This window comes from Eumetopias jubatus, unplaced genomic scaffold, assembly GCF_037043125.1.
Source record: "Eumetopias jubatus isolate StellerSeaLion01/CBP00866 unplaced genomic scaffold, mEumJub1_p1.0 scaffold_17, whole genome shotgun sequence".
Taxonomy (NCBI): Eukaryota; Metazoa; Chordata; class Mammalia; order Carnivora; family Otariidae; genus Eumetopias; species Eumetopias jubatus.
In genome coordinates, this window is record NW_028274823.1 from 5,802,926 (window position 1) to 5,817,623 (window position 14,698).

The following is a 14,698-nucleotide window of genomic DNA, read 5'->3' on the forward strand; positions in this document are numbered from 1 at the left end:
AATCAGAGAAGAAGACAAACCATAAGAGACTCTTAATCATAGGAAACAAACTGAGGGTTGCTGGAGGGGAGGTGGATGAAGGGATGGGGTAATTGGGCGATGGACATTAAGGAGGGCACGTGATGGAATGAGCACTGGGTGTTACATAATACTGATGAATCACTGACCTCTACCTCTGAAACTAATAATACATTATATGTTAATTAATTTAAAAAAGATCAACTTATACATATTTATTAACTTAAAAATGTTTATAAATACTTATTCACTGTAATTTTGATTAACGGAAAAAACATTTCATCAGTTAAAAGTACAGAAAGGCAATATTTGTATATAAATAAATACCCCTATTTAAAAAATAAAAGGTATTTCAGAGCAGCAAGAAGGAAGGGAGGGAGGGAGGGAAAGAGAGAGAGAGAGAGAGAGAGGGAAAGGAAAGGAAAGGAAAGAAATTAAGGTTAAGACAAACAGGAAGAAGAACGAACTACCTCAACCTATGAATGGGTTATGCTATAAAACATCATTTCTAAGTAATCTGACCACAACACACTTTCCAACAAGCCGAAATTATACATGGTGTTGGGGTTCCCAGGCTCCAGTTTTTTTTCCGCTGTACTGCAACTCAACTAGAGAGTGCTACAAAATCTAATCATGAGCTTGGTAATAGGATATCCCTTCTCCGTTCTAACGTGAAACTACAAAAATAGATCTCCCTGAGGGGAGTCAGCCAGGACAACTCTATTTTCTACACAAGGGATATTTGGAATATACACATTCATATTCAGGAGGATCACATGAGTGTGGGTGGAAAAGAAGAGTTTGATGTACTTCAATGTCAACGAGACCTCTTTTCTCCAAAAGAAGCCCTAGGTGAACAGAGGAAACCAATAGTATAATGAGATTGGCCTTATTTAATATCTACAGGCAAGAGGAGAGAAACCAGGGTTATATAATAACTAATGACTGCTGGTTAAAATTCTCAAAACAAATAATTTGTTGATTATGCCATATTCAAGAAACTGAACAGAGAGCATGGACATGAGTTTTTCTGAGTTTTATTTAAATCAGGTTAAGAGCTGCTAAATTTCACTGGAACTGAGATCAATCCAACCCTCATAGATCTAATGAATCAAAGTTACCTTCCCAATCAATTTAGTTATTTGTCTTCCATTCATCATTCCACGTAGCCACAAACGTTTATTGCCACCTCTCCTGTGACTGGCATGCAGGCTGTTGACTGAGCAAACAGGAAACTATGAAGGGTACCAAGACAATACCGAATGGCAGACGCTGTGGCAGAGGAAAGGTACTGGGAGCTGCCCAAAGGCACGTGGGGCGCAGCTGAATGGGCCACTCCTACAGAACCTAAGAAGGCTTCCAACCAGTCAGCCCTCTTAGACAGCCTGGAGGCAGGGGGAAACAGGAGTGCCACAAAGAGTGGGGGTCACTTATTTTGCATTCTTTAAAACACCACCTCACTTTCTAAAAGACATAAAATGCTTAGCCACCTGGGAATCCCAGGCCACTGATGAACACAGGACTGCACAGCCTAACATAGCAAGCCGGCCACTGGCTAACAGACGGCTCCTCTCAGCTTCTGGGGAAATGGGAACAGGTCATACCATTGCTAGTGGAAGCCAGCACTGCCTTCTATTGATCAACGGATGACCTTGGGAGTTTGTTAGGAAAATGGACTTTGTGTTCTTTTAACACACTTAAATAGGATGCTCCCCCGATTCTGGCGTTGAATAGCTTAGATGCAAATCACAGATAGAGTTGAGTTTACACAGATATACAGGGAAAGTCTAAATTCACTTTTACTATGGAACAGCTAATATGATGAAGTAACTGCGCTTCCAGGGTATAATCTGGCAAATTCCTAGTGAGAACTCAGCCTTAGGAATAAGCCAAACCCACTGCCAGGGGTGGTCTTAAAACATAGTAGGGGGTTACTGAAAACAGCTGCCTTTGACTACTTTTTGAAGTTTAGTTTCTCCCAACAATAGTTGTGGTATCACTTTATGCCTCTAATTAAAGTCACTTTGAGACTATTAAGTGAAAAAGCCCTTTAAGATGCTGACATAAGTGATGGCTCAGTTATCATGAAGGGATAGCTGGAGCACAAACCTGGGCTAGAATGTGGTAGAGAAAACACTTCTTGGCACCCAATGAGAAAGCCGAAAGAACAAGAAGGATCAAAATAAGAATAAATTAAACAAGTGCATAAAATTATCACCGAAGAGTAGAAATCGTGCCATTTTCTTTTCTACATCACCCTCTCTAGCTAAGGGCCTAATACATACCTTTGAGTTAAGTCAAAGCGACCAATCCAATACCCTATGTGATGTACGTGTCTTGAAGACAACAATTAAAGGATCATACCCTGGGTTTAGCATCACCTAAGACGCCATCTGCCTGCATGCCAGAAATTCTGAACTTGCTGAAAATCACCATGCCATTTAAAAGACCAGCAATTCAGCAACAGAGTCTCGTGTACTGTGTGCCAACTCGGAGTTCCAGGAGACAGGCCCACACCACGCTGCATGCTAACACACTTGTGACATTAGTTGCGAGGAGAATGCTTTTCTCAAGTCAAAAACCATCCACAGTCACCCAGGAATGAAAGAAGAAAATTTTTGATTGGAAAATTAAGATCATATGGAGAAAACTGTGTTGTGGTATGTGGCAGGAGGAACAGCATAGAGTCAATCCAATAATCCAGTGCTAGTAATTACTACTAAATATCATAGGATTATTTTCTACTTGCCAACCATTCTTCTCTGAGATGCTTAGGACTTTGTTGGACTTTGCTTCTGATAAGAGACACAGTGAGAGGCATTTTTTTTTCCCCATTCCTGACCTTTTAACCAAACAATTAATTTTGGGGGCAGGGGGTGTTGGGAGGGGGTCAGAGTTGTTTGTCCTACCTCTCAGGTTTCATCTTTAAGGTCTCAGAGACACTGAGCAGCTTGGGTATGTGGCCAGGAAGAAAGGTTTCAGTGACCTTTCTATGACATTTCTCAGCACCCTTTCCTACCACCTAGGGCTCTGCTATCTTAGATCTCTCTGTGATGCATTCTCGAGAAAGCAGATGCTGTCTGTCACTGCCACCCATGTCTGTCACTGCCAGCCCAGGACAACACGGCTCAGGCTGACACCGGCAGCCATCCCTCCTCCAGCATCCCCATGGCTTTGTTATAAAAGCTGCCACACAGGCTCTGCCATGGGCCTTACCTTGTTTGTTGCTGTTGCTGTTGATTCTATTTTCCATTACCTCTTGTTGTTGATCTGCAACAGGAATGACCAAAGACTTGCAAACCCCAAATTCATCACCATTTTCCTCCTTTTTATATAAGCATACAAAAGTATATATTTGAAAATGATAACTAAAAATTGGAGATTACTGAAGAAGCCTGAGGTAGCTGGAGAAACTGGTGAACTGCATCCAGAGTTAAACTCGAGAATTCTAGGCCACTCCAGAAAGGAGGCCCCAGTGCTGTGTTTGAATGGGGGTGCCCCAAATAGAGTTCCACATTGTCTTCTATAAAGGACACTCATCTTGTTTTCTGTAAAGCAGAGCAAAGTCTTGTAAAGAAATCCACAAAGCAGAAGTGGAAATGGCTCTACACCTGGACCCCACCAGAACTACATTGTAAAATTCACTTGTCCACATCCCTCTGCTTTAACAAATCTGGAGCAACCCTTCCCTCCTCCATGTGTTTTCATGATGTCCATGCTCTTTACATCCCTAATCACCTCATGACTCATGCCTAGTCTCCTTTAGCTTTCAGCGAAGCCCTCCAAGACCATTAAGTGTCAAAAGGGCATCAAGCGAGGAGAGGTTCCAGATTCTGGAATCATTCCTCAGTTAGAACTGTGCTCTGGAGAGATGGGGGCAAGAGAGTCAAGGGAACAGAAGAGAAGAAGTTCTGGACAACTCAGCACTCTGGTGCTGTCCTTGGTGCTGAATGTTAGGTTCTCTCCAAGTTTTGTACATTGCTAAGACCAGAAAATACTGGCAAATGGCAAATAACTGCAGTGGACAATAGTGAGTGCAACAAAGATCAGTGTATTAAAAAAATCCTTACTTACAGTGAGCATGCTTATCACAAGGGTACAAAGGGGTTCCTACTGGGAAAAAAGTGGGGACCAGAGCTTTTCACAATGTATACTTTTCGTTTGCTTTTTGTACTTGGTTGGAATTTTTTCATTAGATTTGTCTATTACTGAACTTCAATATGAGAACCAAAAGAGTGTATTATTTGGTCACATTACTATTAACCAAATACTCAGTGTACTGGGCACTGTGACAGGCACAGGATTATAAACCCATATAAGGTATAACTCCTCAAAACAAAAGGAAAGAGAGCTTTATGAAGATAGCAATTAACTTTCAAGATGGAAAACTTAGTAATTTTTTTTTTTAACATTCTTCCTCTGCGGCTTTTACATCAATAATCTAAGCTCTCTCTTCTCTAAACTTAAAATTGCACAAGATCTCTAGCCCTCCTGTCACTGGAGAAGCATCTGCTCCAGCAGTCCAAAGAGTCTGGATTGCTTCTCTTCACAGCAATGGTGATCTAGAAAGATAATCATCTCAAGTACTGGTTTTATGACTTGCTTCCAAGTGAGAAGGAAAAATTAGGGAAATTCCATAACAGTACTTTGTGTTCCCTGTCCTATAGAAAGAATTTATGTGTTTCATCTATATTTAGAGAACACATTCATTTAGATGATGTAACACAATTATTAATGTGACCATAAAATTATCAGTGAAGCCAAACCCTACAGCTTGAAAGCTACAAGACAATTAGATGGATTATCAAAGCAATAAGCACAATGGATTACATAGTTTAAGCCCTCTACTGAAAACACCTTCATGCTTAATAAAATTTTTGCAGGCATACCTTGATTGACATTAGCTGCTGGAGGCAGCCTGTGACTTAACTGCATGATACAAGGGCAACACTTTAAATTTTATCCACAAATTAATTTCTCATTGACCTCTACTTCTATAAACTGCCTTTATGGACTCCAAACACTTGAATCCTTTCAACAAAATAAAGGTCCTTAAAAAAAAAACAACCTTAGAAACATACTGAGGGGTCTCCAAGAAAAGTTCATGGCAATGAGATCCTGAAAATACTTCTCAGACATGGTGGAAACAGGACTGACCACCTGTTTTTCTTCTAAATTAGCTAAAAACCAATGACCACAAATATGTCTCCATATAAAGTAGGCATGATGACTCATTTGCTTCTTACAAGTAGACATCAGCCAAACCGTACTATATCTCAGTGAATCAGGTTGTGTTGTAAATAAAAGAAGCAAGAGAAAAGAAACTAGATGAAAGTGATATTGGAGGCATGGGTGAGAGTAAGTCAAGAAGTGTTTTCCACGTCACTGTTTAATCCAAAAATAAGAAAAAGTCTAGAATGGCTTTTCATTAAATTTAAAATAATGTCCACCAAAGTGTTTCCTATTTTACATGATCTGATCTCATCTCCTCCCCAACTCCTGTATGCAACATGTGTTCTAGCCACACTGGTCTTTTTCTTCCTGTCATGCAAACATGCCAACATCATTCCCACTGTAGGATGTTCACATGTGACAGTCCCCCTGCTTGCACCACTCAACCCTGGATCTTCAGATGACTCATTTCTTTTTCTTATTATCATCGAGGTCCCACTTCAGGATCTGTGTCCTCAGTGTGCTAGCTAAAGCCACCTCTTCACAACCTTTCCTTAACACGCGTCATCAGAACTCAGCCATGCATCCATCTATCCATCCATCCATGTGTTTATGTATTCCTTGCCTGCCTCTGCCACTCTACCGCAAGCTCTGGGAGGACTGTCTTATCCAAAAATGTCTCTCGGTAGCCAGATAATGCCCAACATTTAACAGGCACTTAGTAACTATTTGCTTACTGACTGTAATAGTGTAAAAAAAAAAAAAAGTGTGTGCTTTTTAGAAGGGGATAAGAATAGAGTCTTTTCAGAAAATGCTTTTAAAAAGCAATTTCTAACTGAAAAATGCCAACATCCTGGAAGAGAGCCCTCTAGTGCATTTCTGGTACCTGAAGCCCTTGTCCTATCATTGCTGGATTCATTGACTATCCCAAGCTGCCAATTACACATACTGCAGAACACCAGTCCCAAGGTAGAAGGAAGGCATCACAGAGAATCAGAAGCCTGGGGTCTAATAATGAGATCCTGGATGCAAAATGTTACCGTATGCTCCTCTTTAAAATGAGGATACCATAATTAATTTGAGGGCTCAAGGATCTAATGTGAGACACCTGGAACTCTACGATATTGAACAAGTAAGGGGTGTTGGTGTTGATGAGGCTTGATCGAGATCTTACCTAGGGTCTAAGACTGGAAAGTTCGACAAGCTTGGAATTCGTATTTCCTCAGAACCCAGAAAGAGTGCCCCTCAGATAAGGGCTAAGAAATGTCCCTGATTTTGCCTGCTTTCTTTTAAAAGCCTCACCTTTGGAATGTGACTAACTCCTATAAACAGCCACCTGGTTGGTGGTTAGCACAAGCTCATGCAACACAAAAGCAGAACAGTACCTCATCTGCAACCCAACCTAAGAGTGTGCAACACGTTCCACACCAGCATGTCACTGCTAGGACATGGGCTCAAGTGTTGTGCATAATACCGTACAAAATGACCTCGATCAGAAATGAGCTTAGGGCAAGCTCTAGTAGAATATGTCAAATGGAGAAAGTCCCTTTATATATACATCAGGCATGGAAGAATGGAGAAGGTCCATGTCATGACACAGAGGAACCCTGGAATGGGTCTGACCGATGTGGAGCCAGGTGGGAAGGTTCATGAGGAATGTACTTTTGGGGTCTGTCAACAAGAGGAAAAGTCTAAGTAAGAAAGTGGCCATGTCCAATGAATAAAAAGGGGAGGTTGGGATGCACAGGCTCTTAACTATTCCTCTCTACTGACTAAGCTGAGGGGAGAGTAAAACACCAAACGTGCATACCCAAAGGAGCCCAATACAGAAAGTGATGGTGGACGAAGGTCAACACACGTGCCGCCACACTACGATTCCAGGCCGGGCGCAAATACACTGGGGTCACAGGCAATGATCAGCAGCACTTTAGGGCAGAATATGGTCACTTGATTAATAGGTAAAATACACAGAATTCAAAGGGCAAGTCCCGAGTTTACCAAAGCTCACTGAGACAACATGACATTGAGTAGGAAATCTTTTTGTCAAATGTTTATGTAACAGAAAATATAATGAGGAAAACAATAGTTATTTTCAATTCAAAATCCACAATGCATACAAGGGTTTACACAGTGAAGGTGATAAAAATATTGACTATCGATGTTGACAGAAAACCTTCTGCGCACACTATTACTACATTGAGTGATTACATAAATATAAGTTTACCCCCTAAGTGTACATAAACCAATTCAGATGGAAGCTTTTCTTCTGCCACAAATTTAACAGACTGTGGTTATCATGTTTGCCCCTGGGTACAAAGGAATATTTGGAAAAACTACACCTGGCTGTATCAGAGATATCAGAGCAGAAAGGTCAGCTGAAGTCATTAAAAGAAAACCATGAGCACGAAAGCACCCTTAATGCTAATTTCTTGAGGCGACCAGGCCAAGAAATAGTCAAGGCCTGGTCAAAAAAACCCTGCTTATCGACCTTTTATTCGACCTTCCACAGTAGTCTCCAAAAAATACTCTAAGGTTATTTTTTTTTTTAAAGAGGAAGAGAGTTACCAACCTTGTCCCCCCGCCCCCACCATAAAAACAAAACTGTGTGGCCTCATAGGGCTGACAGAACAGGCAGAAAAGGTCAGTGGATGGCATGACAGCAACACTAGGAGAACTCTTCCACAAAGCTGAGCAAACTGTTTTCCCTCTAGAGCCAGAGAAGAAATATTCTGGAATCTGGAAACCAAGAAGCAAAATGGAAGATACTTAAGAAAAAATGTTCACTATTTTTTTTACTCTCAAAATCTTTATGCACACTGTAATTTAAATGTCATTAATTTACACAGTTTCCAAATATTATTATTCTTTCTCCCCTTTTTTCCCAACCATTTAAAATATAAAACCCATTCTTAGATTGATGGACAAAATCAGACCAGGGACGGGAGTCAGCCCGGGAACTGTAGTTTGCAGACTTGTACTCCAGCAAGCCAAGAGGTTGTGGGGCAGAGTTAAGCCACAGAGTCAGCATATCTGGCATTGCATTTCCCTCCATGTTTCTTTAAAATACCATAAACCTAAAGCTGCACTGAAACATCCCCAATTCCCTTTTAGCAAAATCAGATTATCTACTTCATCCAGTAGCTTATGTTACATTCTGGATTTATTTTAACTATCATCTTAGCTGTGGACATTGCATTGGTTTTGTATGATAAATGCAGACAGGAGCCAAATGGGAAACACACAAGAATCAGTTTGCATTACCATGGCAAGCAATGGCATTGGGAAAGCATCTGATGTGAGGTGCCTGCTCTGTAATAGCCAGCAACCACCAGCCACCACTTGTAATGCTCTCCTGTTCTTATCTTGTAGGCTTTCATATCGGACTGGGCAAGACACAGCTAATTGTGACACATGCAGGAACAGTGCATGTATTGTCTATAGGTATGTTAACCTCCTCCTCCCACTTTTCTATTATGAGTGACAAATGATGTTTACCCACGAATGCAAAATCATCGGGGGCCATGCTGGGATGATTATATCAGACACAAAGTAAAGGGCCTTACTTGACCATAATTCTAAGTTCCTTCTAAATACTCAACCCCAGGTGTATGATCCCAGGATGAGAGAGAGCTTGAACTCATTTATCTTGCAAATGCATCTTAGTGTTTTCAAAAACTGGAGTTAAGTTTGATGGCTTGCTCCCTCAGAATCGCTAGCGATGAGCACTGTAACGTGTGTTCGGGAAAAGCTCTGAAAGCTAAGCCCTTCAGATGGTATAGAATCAAAGACGGCAAACTGCACTCGATGTGCTAGCAATACCACAGAAGAACCCCAGGCTGCTTGCACCAAATATGAAACTTATACAAAGACTGTGGCACTGGCATCCCTTGGGACATAATCCCCTATCTAGAATCCGTACCGCTGTTCATCATGTTTTTTTTTTTCATTTAAAGTTTGTTTAGATTATTCACATCAACAAGAATACAGCAGAAACTTTCAATAGGGAAAAACCATGTTAGGCTTCTCTCGGAATGTAGAATTTTCAGACATGGTCACAACCTGCAGGGAGGTTACTGTCTGTTTTCTTTTCGGAAATGTAATTTTCACAAACAAGATATGAGAGCAGTAAGAGATGTTATGATTTAGTTCATTGTTGAAACTTAAGCCTGAAGGACAATTTTAGCGGACTTGCCAAATTATCAAAAACTATTCTCACTGCATAGTTATATATCTAGATGTGTGTACAAGAACTTCCATCTCCTCCTGTCCCCCACGAATATACCTTCTCAAAAGATCTTCAACGTCACCACCCTCTCATCAAAAAGGTGGAGACAGGGAGATCGTGTAAATGTCTTCAATGTAGCAAAAAGCCTAAGGCCACACCTTGGGCCCATCACACATCTCCAGCCTAGGCAGAACATCCCACATGGGACTCAGACTCTTTAAAAGCGGAGTTGGGTCACTTGGTGACCTTCTCTGGGGCCAGGCAGAAGAACCCAAAGGCAGACATGAGCACCAGGTGTCACCCTAGCACATTCCTACTGCAGAAGTCCACAGAGGCCAATTTTGCCTCCTAGGGGACATCTGGCAAGGTCTGGAGGGAGACGTTTTCAGCTGTCACAACGAGGGAGGTGCCATGGGCATTGAGGAGGTAGAGGCCAGGGATGCTGCCAACATCCTATAAAGCAGAGGACAGCCCTGCAACAAGAATTCATCAAGGCTGACAAAGCCTGCCCGGCTGGAACCATCCCCAAGTTAAGGACTGTAAAAGGCACACACCAGCTGCTAAGGCCTCCTGGCAGTACGCAGGGGGCCTGGACCCCACAGCAGCCCTGGGTCAGCATGCCAAGCCGCCTGATTGTCCTCCCACTTCCAATAAAGAAGAGGTAAAAAGCAAGCACTCAGGCAAATTTTGTTTGTCAGAGCTCCCACAAATTGCAAATTACCTCCTCAGAGACAGCTCCCTATCAGAGAAGTTTGGTTAGAGGGAATATTTTCACTACATTCATGTTGTGGAAGAGAATTTAGAGTCAACAGTGAAGGGATGTAACTCTGACATAAAGTAGCCTTCGCTAATATTAGTCATTAGGAAAAGAAGTGGGGAATGTAAAGCGCCTGGCATCTACCCTCACCGTTTAGCTTTTGTTACTTTGGGAGCTGCGGCTCACCCAGTCTTTTAAGGCAACAGAGCAGAAGTGAGCAGAGATCTTCAGAGAAGGCTCAGAGTGAGCTTGATGAGCACAAACCCATTTAACATTTTGTGGGTGATTGAAAAAAAAATTTATTAGGGCACTCTCCAGTGTAACTGAAGTAATTTAAGTAAATTTAGCTCTAAATCCAGAAGTAACTTACATTAAAAGTGATATTAAAAGTGATTTAACAAGCCCGTGAAGGACAGAAAATTTATCTTTTTCAGGAATTAGCGTTGAGTGGTTGCTATTTAGAATTGGCTCTACCAACATTCTGCATGAATCCCAATACACCAGCTACTGGCCCACTTTCTGAAAGAACTGTGTCTCAGAACCACAGGAAATTGCCAAAACTGAGCAAAGACTGACCAGTGAGACGGACTGGGCCACTGAGATCACTCTGGTTGCCTCCTACAAAATGGGGGGAAATGCACATCCACTCACAGAGACCTTGTCGTCAGAGAGGCGACCCCAGGGATTGCTGCGTGCTGGCGTGCATCCTCAAGAGCTGCACGTCAGGACCCTCCAGAGCCAGGCACTCCCCCCAGCAGCCCTCCCTCTAAATGAGCCAAGCATCCCTGGAGAGGTGGTGCTGGAAAAACTGGAATGTTAGATCTCTTTTTCGGGAAAGTATTTTAAACTCTCTCCCTTCGGAGGGACGGCAACACCAATTCCCCAACCCCCAAACCTGTGCGGCAAACATAAGTTATCCTAGAAGGGCTTACGAGCAACATTTCAGCCGGACTCCCACTGTCTCTAGACTTCGAGTTGTTAAGAAGGATCTCGGTATCACTACCTAGTTGAACACACACAGCGCATCAGGCTCTGTTCCCAATTCTCCTGTCACTTTACTTAGAAATCATGAAAATTTAACTGTTACTAACTTGCAGAGGGTTACAGTTCAACAATAAAATGTAACACTCTGTACCCTGGTTATTGACGCTGGACCAGGGTTTTCTGAGCTCCTCCGTGGATGCTAAGACAGGTGAAAGCTCACGTCTAGTCAGCTAACTAAAAAAACCAGTCGAAAAGGAACTCATACAATTAACCTGTTAACTGAATCTGAATCACAGAAATTGAGATCTTCCATGTAGCTGATTTAAAGTTATGCCAGGCTTTTGAGGGGCAGCCCTGATGTTTTCTGTGAATGTGGGCACCATGCTCAAGTTCCAAGTGATTTTCCATGAACCGCCTTGTGAGGGAATCTGAGTTCAGAACACAGTTCAAGATCCTGATTTGCCTCTACCTTTTTCACACTTGATATCTGGTCACTCCCTACTCTGTCCAAAGCCTGTAACTCACAGAAGGAATTCTCGCTTGCCTGAGTTCTATTACGTTGGTTTAAGCAGCATTCAAAAAAAAATCACGTCATTTCAATGATGGGTACAAATGGCATACACAGATCCCAATACATCCTCTTGGGGAGTATACAGCTGCAGAATAAGGACAGAGGGTTGTGGGTCTGCCACAGAGAAACTTGTTCACCAGGAGCACTGGCCTGTGTGGGCATCAGTGACGTCATGGGGGAAGCACATGGTGGCTAACCCAGGACAGCCAGTAAGGGGGCTCCCGTCATACTGTCTGAATACCAGAGGCTAACAGAACAGGACGAAAGGATACTGGTCTGGCTCTTGGAAGACTTGCATCTCTCTGAGTCTGCCCGCATGGCTGGCCATTGTTGACACACCTAGATCCGTAACTTACCCCATGTCAGGGTTCCCTTTCGTCAAAAGAGAAAGGACAGCAGGGGGAATTCAGCCAGGTGATTTCTCAGTTTCCAGTCAGCCCTAGGATTTAATCCTCAAACGCCAAATGCTCCACAAAGAATAGAGGTTTCTTTGGTAGAAAAGCATTCAGAACTCATCAGTCCTTTTGCAGGAGAAATCACCTGTTTGGGGGACCTGCAGCAGTGTATGTGGGCAGCCCCAGCATCTCAGAAGCAAGCCAAAGGAAGTGTCCAGATTTCAGAGGCTTTATGACTTAGGTCCATTTCTTCTCACCGAGGAAACACGCAACCAAGTCCTCCTTTGATTCCCGCACACAGCTCTACAGAGGGAGGGTCCCGTCACCAAGGGCAAGTTAGCTCAAGGTCATGATCCTTGTAGTTGGTTCCAAGGGTGGCTCTGGCACCCACACTCTCAGATACCAGAGGCTGCATCCTAGACTTCAGGACTGTTCCTAGGAGTCCTCAGACCACCATTTCAGCCACTGTTCTTGGTCTTTCCCATGGGATGCCTCGAGTACCTCGAGACTGAACAGGTTAAAGGAGTTTCAAAATCAAGAAATTTTTAAATCCCAAAACACTGTGGGCATCCCAGAAACTGGGAGCATACAAGGGGCCATCACAGCCGCCATATCGACATGTTGCAATTCGTCATACCTGTTCGCTGGCAGGCAGAGATCCCCCGAGGTCAATGAATTTGACTCCACCTATCTTGCATGTACACACTGCTTTTCACTCCAAACCCAATTACCCTCTCTGAGCAGCATAAGAATCCACTGTATTCTAGTACCACTTAGCCCAGGGAGATGCAAAGGTGCCCTGTTCAAGACCCGGCTGCCTGCAGTTTTATCAGCACGGTCCTGTGATAAATGTGTACGTTTACCACAGGCGGCAGTACCTATTTCTCTGTAAAATATAAGTCTGTTGTGGAAATACGCAGGACTTGGAAGAAACATCAAAAGGACAAAAGGTCTTGAAGCAATTTCAGGGAAAAAGGCTGCCAGTACCACAAGCCAGAGGTTGGCAACATCAGCCTGCCACAGCCAGGCGCCCCAGAGGTTGGGGCCGTACCCCCACTCTCTTTGGCGGGGGTGTCCACTAAATCTCTAACGTCACGTGGGGCAACAAGAAGGGATCAGATAGGGCCCTTCCAGCTCTGAAAGCTTGTTGACTCTGATTTACAAGTGATTTACTGCAGGAGCGAGTCTGAGCGTCCACAGAAAGTAGACACAGAGGGAAAAGTGAGAACAGGCACAAGGCATTTCTCAACCAAGTACCATCCGTTCCTGCATCGGCCAATCGATTTATGCAGAGCCGAACGACTGTTCCTGGGCAGCGAATTGATTGCCCTGCTCCCTCGTCCACTGAAGTCGCAAACATCAAAAGTAATATTTCCCATAACTGGGAATTCTGAGGTGGTTGACATGATTACATTTTTTTCCTAAGATGACCTCCCTTGGATTGTGATCTGGACCAATCGTGAAATTCTAATTAAAGACCATCTCAGCATGAAAAAAGATTAAAAGAGATACAAGTTTCAGTTTTCGTTAGTAAAACTTTTCTGGCTAATCATATTTCCTGTCACAATATGCTGTAATTATTTCAGACAATGTTTTAAGGATAAATTACTAATATAATCTTTGCTCATAAGCAGTTCAAATCCTTTGTACCCAACCTATCTTGGTTAATTCTCTTGTCAGACGAATCTGATGAGTCACACTACTGATGATTCACCTTTTGTTCGGATTGTGTTTCAGAAAGGAACAACGAAAAACACCATTTCCCTCCTTTACTGAAGTGATTAATTTGTAAAATACCACCAACAAAATGGCGTGAATTCAAATTTGTACATTTTTATGAAAATAGCATGTGCCAACCTTCATTCAAAGGCTTGTGGGAATGAAAGCAAGATTTGAAAGGCAATAATGATGCTGATTCACATTCATTAAATAGAATCTTTACCAGAATTTAAAATTCTCCTCTAAGTGTTCGAATTTCCACCATTAGAAGACCTGAGGCTGCTGTGCCCCCCAGGAGGACACTGCCCCCAACTGCCCCATTTCCACACATCAAGGCCACCACACAGCTGGCCTCCAGGGACACTCATTATGTGGTGGACCAGGAAGGGGGCAGGAATCTGGATGGACAGGAATGCTGAGGGTCTGCTTTGTTTTCAACACCACTGAGGGAGGGATCTTGCAGAAGGCCATGTTGTCTATGTCCTGTTTTTGTCATTTGATGTGATCCACTGATGGTCAAGCATGGGCAGGATTTCAAACAACCATTTTGATTAAATACCCAAGCCATTTCCATGTGGTGCTTGCAAGCATTTCTGCAGCAAGCATTTTCAGTGAGACTCCTAGGAAATAACAGGCTTCCTCCCAGTCACTGGGAGATGGGAAGGAGTCTGTAATCTAGCTGAAGATAACCCCACGTGCACCCTCTACCCTAAGACTCTGCAACAACAGAGCTCTGACAGAGGGGAACCTTCTGTTGGATAGGTGTGTGCCACAGACACAAGGACCAAAGACAGATAAGGAGAAGCTGAAGGAAGCAGAGATGCATGATCTGCGAGGGGGCCGACTCACAGGAGGCG

At 43.0% G+C, this 14,698-nt stretch overlaps 2 protein-coding genes across 4 annotated transcripts in view; one reads left to right on the forward strand and one right to left on the reverse strand.

Annotated features, from left to right (window-relative positions):
• DOCK1 (dedicator of cytokinesis 1) overlaps positions 1–14,698 on the reverse strand; it is a 493,587-nt gene that overhangs the window by 271,079 nt on the left and 207,810 nt on the right. The gene's annotated exons all lie outside the window — the stretch shown is intronic.
• Positions 1–14,698, forward strand: part of INSYN2A (inhibitory synaptic factor 2A) — a 56,799-nt gene that overhangs the window by 32,619 nt on the left and 9,482 nt on the right. The window contains exon 3 of the mRNA XM_028119988.2: positions 8,560–8,631. Coding sequence (XP_027975789.2) covers positions 8,560–8,631 — 72 coding nt within the window. The remainder of the gene's footprint in view (positions 1–8,559; positions 8,632–14,698) is intronic.